General features: G+C 33.6%; 1 protein-coding gene across 4 annotated transcripts in view; it reads left to right on the forward strand.

Annotated features, from left to right (window-relative positions):
- Positions 1 to 12,093, forward strand: part of MYO9A (myosin IXA) — a 283,835-nt gene that overhangs the window by 78,685 nt on the left and 193,057 nt on the right. For all 4 annotated transcript variants that reach the window (XM_059371925.1, XM_059371927.1, XM_059371928.1 and 1 more), the window contains exons 8-9: positions 4,169 to 4,295; positions 11,225 to 11,314. In XM_059371925.1, the coding sequence (XP_059227908.1) occupies positions 4,169 to 4,295; positions 11,225 to 11,314 (217 nt within the window). The remainder of the gene's footprint in view (positions 1 to 4,168; positions 4,296 to 11,224; positions 11,315 to 12,093) is intronic.

Consider the following 12,093-nt stretch of genomic DNA (forward strand, 5'->3'; position numbering starts at 1 on the left):
TTTCACTATAAACAAAATAGAAATGTAAAAAGGTTGAGATAAAAATGAAGCAAATTATATTTAAAATAAAACAAGCTATTTAAAATTAAAGCCTGATGATTGGTATGAAAGAGCACACATATTGCAGTGAGCACTGGGTGTTATATGCAAACAATCATGGAACAGTACATCAAAAACTAATGAAGTACTGTATGGTTACTAACATAACATAACATAATAAAAAAATTAGTAAAATTAAAGACACAAATAACCTTGACTGTCACCAGAAAAAAAATATTAACAGAACTATTTTTTGGGGAAGGGAATTAGTTATTTCAGATCTGATTATATTGTCAACTTTTAATGCCATACTAAAAGTAGAATAACAGCTGTGCTATTTTCTTGTTTGTGATTACTATGAATCTGGAATTATCAGATTATTTGCCAAACTTTTTTTTTTTTTTTTTAATTTATTTGACAGAGATCACAAGTAGGCTGAGCAGCAGGTGGGGGCGGGGGTAGGGGGAGGGGAAGCAGGCTCCCTGGTGAGCAGAGAGCCCGATGTGGGGATCTATCCCAGGACCCTGAGACCATGACCTGAGCTGAAGGCAGAGGCTTAACCCACTGAGCCACCCAGGCGCCCCTGCCAAACTTTTTTTGAAAGATAAATTAAGGGAGGCCTGGATGGCTCGGTTGGTTACGTTAAGCACTGCCTTAGGCTCAGGTCATGATCCCAGGGTCCTGGGATTGAGTTCTACATCAGGCTCCTTGTTCAGTGGGGAGCCTGCTTCTCCTTCTTCCTGCATTTTCCCCTGCTTGGGCGTGTGCGCATGCTCTCTCTCTCTCTGACAAATAAATAAAATCTTTAAAAAGAAAAAAAGAAAAGTTAAAAAAAATACCAAATGTAAAGATGCAAGGCCATTTAATTGGTCACATAAACTTCAATTCACTAAAAGTTACTGAGTAAATGAGAGTAACTCTATAGTTCCTCCATGCTACATTTCTTATATTCTTTCTTCAGCATACCTCCTATATCTCATGTGACACACCTGATTGTCTATATACTAAATAATAGTGAAACATAATTTCATTTTTTTAGATAAAATAAGTTGGAAATAAAATGTATTTCTCATACATCCAAGGGTTGTGTGTCCTTTATACTTTCTGATACCAGTGTATCCAATATTGGAAACCACTGGAAAATATATGTAATATATTTGGTAACCTGGCCTGTAATTTGACCTTTCTGTATTTTTTAGATATTATCATCAGATATTCCCTAACACAAGTTTTGCGTTTTAGCTAGACCGATAGGATCCTCTAAAACATTATATTGTATTCTGAATGTCCTGTATTTTCTCCATACCTTGAAGGACTCATCTTTATCTCTTTTTTACTCATTGAAATAATGCCAGTTTTTTTTGATAACATAACATATATACATATATACTACTGTTCCCCTCTCCTTTGACCATAATTGACTGTGCTCATAAATCACAGCAATCTTTTCAACTGCACTGAGATCTAACCCAGAATTCTTCTTAACACACTTTGCAGGCATCCTAAAATTTGGTATGTGAATGGAAACCTGTTTGCTTTGAGTACTTACTATTCATGTCCTCCCTTTTTATTTTATTTATTTATTTATTTATTTATTTTTTAATTAAAAAAAATTTTTATTTATTTGACAGACAGAGATCACAAGTAGGCAGAGAGGCAGGCAGAGAGAGAGGGGGAAGCAGGCTCCCCGCCGAGCAGAGAGCCCATGCAGGGCTGGATCCCAGGACCCCGGGATCATGACCTGAGGTGAAGGCAGAGGCTTAACCCACTGAGCCACCCAGGTGTCCCCCTTTTTATTTTTTAAAGCTTATTTATTTATTTAAGTAACTTCTACACCTAATGTGGGGTTTGAACTCATGACCCTGAAATCAAGAATCCTACACTCTTCCTACTGAGCCAGCCATGGGCCCCATGTCCTACCTATTTAATGAAATTTTTCTTAACTGTGCATTGTGTCTACCTTAAGTATTTTAGTATTTTATTTTATACCCTGCCTTATAGTATAGGGATTTTTTGTTACTGTTTTTATTTCTTAATGCAAGATTTTACACATTTTGTGAATAGGGATTTTTATTCATATTTGTAACTCTTTTTTGTATTGAGTTATTACAGTATATTAGATTGTTTATTTAACATTTATTATTGTTGGAGACTAAGTATCACATATTTGTGTTTGAAAAAACATTAACGTACTGATTTGTTGAACCGCAGATTCTGAAGGATATAATTAACAACCATATAAACTCCTACTAAATATGGTGTTTAATAAGTGGCCCATGAATTTTCATTTTTATATCCTTTGGTTTCCATTAGTCTTTGTAATGATTCAATTGATACTGTGTTTCCTCTCTAATTTACCCAGAGTACGTTTATGAATTATTCCTTTAAAATTTTGTTTGAGTCATGTTAATGATTCAAACACTTAAAATTTTAAATTATTTGAAAAATTAGATCGATCAATTAGATATTGATTCAGGACCTTTGAAAGTATGGCTATTTAGTTCCTAAAGCAGTGTCTTTATTTTATTTAGAATACTTCCTAATTTTCAGAAAACACATAATTAAAATTTTATAGGTAGAACAGGTTTATCATAAGGAAATAGTTGGACAAGACACAAAGATGCATGTGTGTGTGTGTCTGTGTCTGTGTATGTGTTTCCCAGAAGGGCTTTTAGATGGAGTGTTTAGCTGTATTAAATGCTTTGGAGAGGTCAGGTAAGTTAGGAGTACCAACCCCTCTGGGTAGTCAAAAATCTGGTTGTAACTTTTGACTCCCCTAAAACTTAATAGGCTGCTGTTGACCGATAACCAAAACATAAATAGTTGATTAAAACATATTTTGTATGTTAGATGCATTATATATATGATTCAGTCATGTCTTTTTGTGGCTTGATAGCTCATTTCTCTTTATAATACACTTTTCTTACCTGGTGGTCCTTGGTAACTTCTCTGAGATATTTTAATGGGGTCCGATGTCCAGATATAAGAATAAATAGGGAATGACAAAATGAAGAAAAGGAGTATAAGTTAACAGTTTAATAAGTTTGTTTGTGAAGGTAAGGGGAAGATGTGTAATCTAGGATGGGTTCTTTAAGAGAAAATGAAGATATCATTTTGATAGAAAGTTCTTCTAGATCAGGTAAGAGATAAGAAATAGGCATAATAAAGTTCCTGAGTAAACTGGAGTTCATGGGATGCAAAGCACAAGAAGGGGTTTAGTTTGACAGGAAGAAGGTCATGTGTTCCTCTAAGACAGAAGGGAAGAGTGGAAGGGAGGGTCCAGTTGTAGATGTTTTATGGGAGGGGCCTGAAAATTAAGTAATTTACCTCATGGGCCTCATACTGTTTCTTTTCTTTCTTTCTTTTTTTTTTTTTTAAAGATTTTTATTTATTTATTTGACAGATCACAAGTAGGCAGAGAGGCAGGCAGAGAGAGAGAGAGAGGAGGAAGCAGGCTCCCCACTGAGCAGAGAGCCCAATGCGGGGCTTGATCCCAGGACCCTGGGATCATGACCTGAGCTGAAGGCAGAGGCTTTAACCCACTGTGCCACCCAGGTGCCCCCCATACTGTTTACTTTCAAAGCATTTATCAAGGGCACTGTAGTATGAAGTAGGAAATCAATTCTTAAATATAACTAATCATAAAAAATGATCTAGGCTATAAGAAAATACAGATTCCAAGGCCTTTCCTTTAAAGATTCTGATTCAGTAGATCTGAAATAGACAATGTAGGGAAGGGGCATTCCAGGCAGGATGAAAAGCATTTAGAAATGTATGGATTTTGAAACACTGTACAGATTCAGGCAATAGCAAATCCTCTTCAAACAACTATGTCCAGAGGTACAGTACTGAAAGTTAAGGTTCTATAAAGCACTTTGCACAGTGCCTGACGTAGTACACATGAAATTTAGTTATTATAGTTATTATTCCCATATTTTTTATTTTTACTTTTTTTAAATGAAAAGCATATTTTTTATTCTTACTTTTTTTTAAATGAAAAGCATATTTTTTATTTTTATGAAGATTAAATATGTTTGTACTGGTTAATTTGCTTGATTAGAATTTTACAGTGAAATAAGTTTGGAAACTGCACATAAACCAGCTATAATTTATGGTTTTATTTTCACAGGATTTTCTCTCTTCTCTCAGCAATACTACATTTGGGTAATATCTGTTATAAAAAGAAGACATACCGGGATGACTCCATAGATATCTGTAATCCTGAAGTTCTGCCCATTGTCTCAGAATTATTAGAAGTAAGTGCTTATATTTTCACTTGTCATTTCTCAAATACCGGGTAACTTCTCACTTTAAATTTTGTGTAATTATTTGGCTAGGTGTAAATGGGCTAATGCTTTTTATTAATAGTGTTTCTCCAAAAGATGGAATTTTTGCTGTCGATTGTGCCAGAATCTTTGGAAGGCTTGGTTTTTCTTGCCTGCCTCCCTTTGGCCTGGATATCCATAATCCCTCAATTTGCTGGATAGGATCAGTTTTTCACTCTAGACTGTATGATAGTCTAAGACATTAATAGTTTTTCTCCTTCTGTATTTGAGATTTCTTCTCATACTAAGATTTTGGTTAGATTATTTATCTGAAGATGGGGTATCTGGATGAGTGGAGAGAAAAAGGTACTAATTTTTTCCTTCATGTCTAAGTAAGAGCCAGGGGTCTTCATCTCCTCCCATGCTTCTTCTTATAATCAAGATCTTTATTACCTTATTCTTTCTTCTGGGAGTGATGATTTCCAGTGTTTTCCCAGCTCACTTGTCAGATTCATCTCGAAAGGGGCATCATTTTTTATAGGCCTTCTCCTCTCACAGAGCAAGAAAATATATGTGTGTTTACTAACCTATGTATATTCACATACTACAAATTTTTTTATATATGCATCTATAGCTATATGAAGATAAACATGAGGTCCTACTGATGTTCCTAACTAATACATTATCACATGTATCATTCTAGCCTTCTCTTCTTACCTATAAACTCCCTTTTTAACAGTGAGGAAGCTGTCGTTTTCCTTATCTTTCTTTACCTCCTTTTTTCTGTTCATTTACTAAATTATTCAATTTTAGTATTCAGTTGACCCTTGAACAGTGCAGGGGCTAGGAGTACCAGCCTCTCTGGGCAGTCAAAAATCTGGGTGTAACTTTTGACTCCCCCAAAACTTAATAGGCTACTGTTGACCAGCCGCCTTACTGATAACATAAATAGTTGATTAAAACATATTTTGTATGTTAGATGCATTATGTATATGGTTCAGTCATATCTTTTTGTGGCTTGATAGCTCATTTCTCTTTATTGCTGGGTAGTATGACATTGTGTGGCTGTACCATAGTTTGTTTGTTTATTCACCTATTGAAAGACATCTTGGTTGTTTCCATGTTTTTTGCAGTTATGAGTAGCCTGCTTTTTTTCCAAATCTTGATTGGAAGATCAAATCTTTCAAATCTTGATTCATTTGCCACTTTAATAGAGTTTAACCTTATTAGATGATCTAAACTGACTCCCATCAGGGTAGAACATTTATGTCTACTTAGCATAATTTAATTTTGATTTTGTAGCACAAAGTTAATTGTTTACTAGTTTGTGTCCTTTATAAGGCGACAGTGCTCTTTGAGAGCAATAGATGCCTCTTTTTTATTTATCTAACCTTACAGTGCTTTTTATTTTGCACATGCCTGGGTGTTGCTTATTAACTTTAGTGAAATGAGTTAGTCTGGCAGACAGGGCAGGAGAAGGGGATACGTTAAACTGAAACTAGACTCACTTGCTGGAAAGAAGTTCTACCAGGATGTGGATGGAATGTGGTATCTGAAGGTGGTAATTTTGAAGGTCATGAGGATCAGGGAACAGTTGGTATTTCAGTCAGGCATTTTAGGTGATATTTTAGTCAACAGAAGCACTTGGTATTGTGGTAATAATAGTGCATTGTAGCTAGTGGTTTTACTTACAAGTTCAGGCATTCAGCAGGTACCAAGGCTTCTGGTCTTGGTGCAGTATTCCTTCTTTGGTTAGAGCTGGTAAGAGCAATTCAGGTAATTTTAAAAGGAGCCAAGTATTGATGAAAAAGGAGAAATCCTATTCTGAGAAATAGGCTTACCAGTGTCAAAGTTTGACTATATCAACAATATGATTTGATACCAAATCTTACTTTTGAACCCAAGCTTCTTAACTTCCTTCTTTAAAAAAAAAAAAAAAAACCACACACACACACAAAACTGGGGCCCCTGGGTGGTTCAGTGGGTTGGGCCTCTGCCTTCGGCTTAGGTCATGATCTCAGGGTCCTGGGATCGAGCCCCGCATTGGCTCTCTGGAGCCTGCTTCCCCCTCTCTCTATGCCTGCCTTTCTGCCTACTTGTGATCCCTCTTTGTGTGTCTAATAAATAAAATAAAATCTTAAAAAAAACTAACCATTTTGTTTATTTGAAAGAGAGAGAACACATGAGTAAGGGGGTGGGGCAGAGGGAGAGAGAATCCTAAGCAAATTCCCTGCTGAGCAAGAAGCCCATTGTGGGGCTTGATCCCAGCTCATGACCTGAGCTGAAATCAAGAGCCGGATGCTTAACTGATTGAGCTAGCCAGGCACCCCTTAAGTTCCTTCTTGTTATGTTTAGTCTGCACTAGTAGGAATGGAGGTTTGATAATACGTGGGAAGAAGTTATCTTCAAAGTTGAGGAGCTAGACAAGTAACTGATAGGACCTATACTATAGTATCCTGCTTGTATTTAGTTCTCAGAAATTATTTTTTAAAATGATTTCCTAAACAAACTCGGGGTTTCTAGAGGGGTGGTGGGGGAATAGGGTAGCTGGGTAATGGACATTTAGGAGGACATGTGACATAATGAACACTGGGTATTATAGAAGACTCATTAATCACTGACTTCTACCTTTGAAACTAATAATACATTGTATGTTAATTGAATTTAAGTAAAAAATTTTAAAAAATGATATCCTGTTATTGATTAAAATTGGTAATAATAATTGCAAACTTAAGGCTTTTGTTGAGATGGAATTCAAAGATATGAGCAACAACTGGTTTAACTAAAATGTAAACTCTTTAGTTAAGATTTAATTCCTTTCCTTCTCAAAGTGATTCAGTTCAATGATAAATATAGATTTAGTTTTTAAGAACAAATGTTTCTGAAATTATTTTATTTTTCCAATTATTTTTATAATTTTGTAGTTACCTCAGGCAGCAATGAATATTTTTGAGTATTCTGTTTACTGAATTCTATTTGAGATATATACTTGTGAAACTATTGAAAGATGAACAAGCTCCAGTACATTAATTGTGGGTAATTGTGGAGCATATTTTTGTTGCATGTTTTGGAGTATATTAGAACTATTAGAACCATCATTATCAAAAACTGAACCATCATTCAGTTTTTAACAGATTTATATATTTTGAATATATTTTAACATCTGTTGAAACAATATGAAGAATGGGTTTTTAACACATATATCATTTTTTCAATTAAATGAGTATGAGAAACATTGTAGACTTAGATATTGAACTCATTCCTAGTTATTTTGTGTTAATAAAGTTTATTTTTTACCTTATTTATTTATAGATTTATTTATTTATTTATTTATTTATTTATTTGACAGACAGAGATCATAAGTAGGCAGAGAGGCAGGCAGAGAGAGAGGGAAGCAGGCTCCCTGCCGAGCAGAGAGCCCAACGTGGGGCTCGATCCCAGGACCCTGGGACCGTGACCTGAGCCGAAGGCAGAGGCCCAACCCACTGAGCCACCCAGGCGCCCTTATTTTTTTTATTTTAAAAGTCATATATGTACACTGAGGACATTGGGAAATTATAGAAGTAGTTGATTAAATATCATAAATTCAGTAATATTTTCTTCAGGATGTTTATCGAAGATAAGCAAGATTAGTATGTTTTGTATGTAGATCTATGTATGATCATTATTAGGTTTTAGTGCCACCATTAAGCCAACCCTTTAAAAGGAGTTGGGTAGTTTTTTATCCTTTCAAATTTTTTTCTGCCATTTAGAGAAGAATCATTAGCAAAGAATAGTATGTTCCTTAAAGATTTGAGAGAGATTAACCCTATGATCAACTATATTTGATATCTTTCCAGAAGTTTGTTTTGTATTAACTAATTTTTTTGGATTTTCAAGTCTAGGGGCGCCTGGGTGGCTGAGTCATTAGATGTCTGCCCATGGCTCAGGTCATGATCCCAGAATCCTGGGATTGAGCTCCATGTCGGGCTCCCTGCCTGCTTCTCCCTTTCCAGCTCCCCGCTGCTTGTGTTTCTCTCTCATTATTTCTCTTTGTCAAATAAATAAATAAAATCTTAAAAAAAAAAAAAAGGATTCAAGTCTGGCTTGTGTTCATTTTGATGATTTGTGTTTATCTAGGAAATTAATATGTTGATTAAATGTTTACAATTTTTTTTTTTGCATTCTTTGTAAATGCTATGTTAATGTTTAAAACCTTTTTCTCTATGGTGTTGACTTTGTATTTCTTAATGTTTGTGTTTCTTAATTTTTGTGATTTAGTGAGAATTGTCTTTTATTTTTTATATTCAAGTAATTGGCTTTTAGATTTATTAGTTCTACCATTTTACTTAATTAATGTCTTAATTTTTGTTTTAACGTATTTCCTTCTTCATTTTCCTGTTAAATTATGAATTAGTCTCAGTATACAGTATATACAGAAAACAATATAATAAACACCTGTGTACTCACAACTCCACTCATGTAATAAAATATTGCAGGTAATTGTAGCTCACTTTGTACTCTGCTACCCTAGAAGTAAACATTGTTATGAGTTTGGTGTTTATCATTCCCATTCTATTTTTCTATTTTCAAAATAGGTAGATGTTTATATAAGAATATAAAGCTTTCTATATATTTTCATACTTGTTTCATAAATGTTTTACTGTATCATTCTAATCTTGACTTTTTCATTCTGTACTGTGTTTTTGAGATTTTTCAATACTGATTTAAATATTCTACATGATTCTTTTTAGTTTCTAAAATTTCATTATGTGAGTAAAACAATTTATTTTTCTTAGAGGGGATTGAGGTTATTTGTAATTCCTCATTTATTGGTAGTACTGTGATAGGCATTGTTGTATATGTCTCTTCGTGGACATGTGTGTAAATTATTCTAGAGTATAGTCCAAGGAGTATAGTTTTGGGTTGGTATACACACAGACATAAATAGTTTACTGATATTGACGGATTACTCTCTCTAGTGGTTATACCAGTTTATACAAGTGTATGGAAGTGACATTTGCTCCATGTTGTTGCCAGCCTGTATTTGTTTAATCCTTTAAAAAAATGTCTTGAGTCTACTGCATAGATCATTTATTTTTAAATACTCACTTTTAATAATTGCCTGAGCTCAACAATATAACTGTTTTTTTTTTAATCATACAAGTTTTTTCTTAGTTTTCTTGGTTTTGTCATATTTGTGTAATCTGGTATTATTTAATTTTGTTTTTCAAAATATTTTATTTATTTATTTGTTTATTTATTTTTAAGATTTTATTTATTTGGCAGAGAGAGATCACAAGTAGGCTTAGAGGCAGGCAGAGAGAGAGGAAAGGAAGCAGGCTCCCTGCTGAGCAGGGAGCCTGATGCAGGGCTCGATCCCAGGACCCTGAATCATGACCTGAGCCAAAGGGAGAGGCTTTACCCCACTGAGCCACCCAGGCGCCCCAAAATATTTTAAATATATGCGAAAGCTTGAGGTCTTATATTTAAACTTTGGCTATTTATTTTTAGTTTTACTGCAGTTTGTAAAGGTAATGTTCCTCAAATTTTTTCTAACTTGTTTTGAATTTGAAGATTGAGTACTGGATGCTACTCATGTAGCAGTGAATGAGAAGGATATTTTGGTATCATTGTATTTTAAAAAATTATTGATCTGTCATGAATTCCTGGTGACAGGGTAATGCTTCACTGTTGTTTTGTAACTCACTTTCTCCTTTATAATTGAATATTTTTTGCTTGATATACTTCATATCATATTATCTACTTAAAATTTTATCAGTGTTATATCTTTATTTGTTTGGGTGCTTTTATAAAATGCCCTTATTTTACCATTTCATGACCCTCAGCATGGCAAAAGTCAGTAGTGTGATAATAACAAGTATATTCAAGGTTTGAAGAAATAGGAATGCTCAGGGCTGATCAGAGAGCAGATTGGTGAGAACTATGTTTAGTAGTTTGGCAATATCCTTTAAAGATGACAGTGTATATGCTATAACCTAGTAATTCTACTTTTAGATTTGTACTTCAGAGAAATTCTTGAACTCACATGCAAGACTATTCAGTTTATTTCCTAATAGTGCACAATGGTAAATAGTATAAATGTCTATACATAGAAGAATAGATTACACACTCCCATAATTTATATACTGGGAAGTTATATAGTATTAAAATAAATAAGCTTGATCTAAATTATCAATGTAGTTAAATCTCAAAAACATATGGGCAATATGATTCCATACAGATAAGAGTTAAATACACTTGGCAGTATAATGTATAATGTATAATGTATACATTATAGTGCAGTGTATATATATATGTATATGTGTATATATATAATACAGTATAATGTATTATTTACAAATATATCTAATATATGTATATTAGATATGTATAAAAACCCAAACTGAGATGATAACTTACAAATTCATCATGGTATTTACCTCTAGAGGGAATGAGAACAAAGGAAACATCATCTTTATTTTAAAATTAACATGTGTAAATAAATATAAAACATCTGAAACATAAATAAATACTCATGGTAATGTTCCTAGAATTAAAGAAGTATTGTCACTTTTTAATCTTTGCTAGTTGTGGGATTATGGTTGATCATCTTAAAATGTTTTTTTGCACTATTCTATATTTCCATATTTCACACAAAGAAACATACTTCTCCATTATGATCAGAAAGAAAACTTTAAAAAGACCCATCTGTCTTACGTACCCTCTCTTTTCTGGGGGGGAGGTGGGAAATAGGGTGAGTGGAATGTTTGACTTTCACTTTGACTGGTATTTAAATGATTAAATGTATTGTCTTTGTTTTTTCTATTGTCTATTTACTAATCTCATTAGAGATTTTTTCTTTATTTGGATTGTCAATAAATAATTCAGCTCATTGTCATAAATCTTATACACTGAATTTTTTTTTTTCTGTTGTTTAGGTTAAAGAAGAGATGCTATTTGAAGCGTTAGTTACAAGGAAGACTGTGACAGTGGGAGAAAAGCTTATCTTGCCATATAAGCTGGCAGAGGTATGAATAGATTTTTTTAAGATCAGAGTACTCTGAACAGTTTTAGAAGTTTGAATTTATGCCCTTTCCTTTAACAGAATGAAAATAATAACAATACAGTGTTGATTGAAATATTTTCTGTGCCCTTGAAATTCAGTTATGAATTTTCCATCAACTTGAAAACTTAAAGTTGAATATGATTTTAAGCAATAGGCATGCATTTTTCTTCTGAGATCTTAATCTGTTCATTATTGTTTTATATTATTAATATGGGGTGAACAAACAGGTAGTGGATGGATTTACAAATGAGCAGTGTTTGATCGAGTTGATTATTTCTTCTTTAGGCAATTTCTTACATTCCAGAATGTCATACTCTTCTGGTTCGCTTTCTCATTGTTAGATACTCATTTGTAATTCTTTCTGTTTGCCCTTTCTTTTTCACCTGACCTCTAAAAAATGTAGTTCTCTGGTACATAGTCCTTGTCTTTTCTTCTCTGTATTCCTTAGCTATATTGCTAGATTATCTCACATAGTCCCATTTCTTTAAGTATCATCTGTATACCAAGGCTTCCAGATGAGATTTATTGCTGTCATTGCCATTATTATTATTATTATTATTATTATTATTATATACTACTCAGCTGTATATGAATGGGAAATTATTGAAAAGCTTACTGTTCTGAAGTGTAATTTAATGACAGTGATGAGAAATCAAACTATGACAGTTATTACAAAAATAGGACAGGAATGTGAGATTAGAAGAAACAGGGGTCGGGAAATAGTGTAGAAATGTAGAGAAT

The sequence above is a fragment of the Mustela nigripes genome, chromosome 13 (genome assembly GCF_022355385.1).
Source record: "Mustela nigripes isolate SB6536 chromosome 13, MUSNIG.SB6536, whole genome shotgun sequence".
NCBI classification, from domain to species: domain Eukaryota; kingdom Metazoa; phylum Chordata; class Mammalia; order Carnivora; family Mustelidae; genus Mustela; species Mustela nigripes.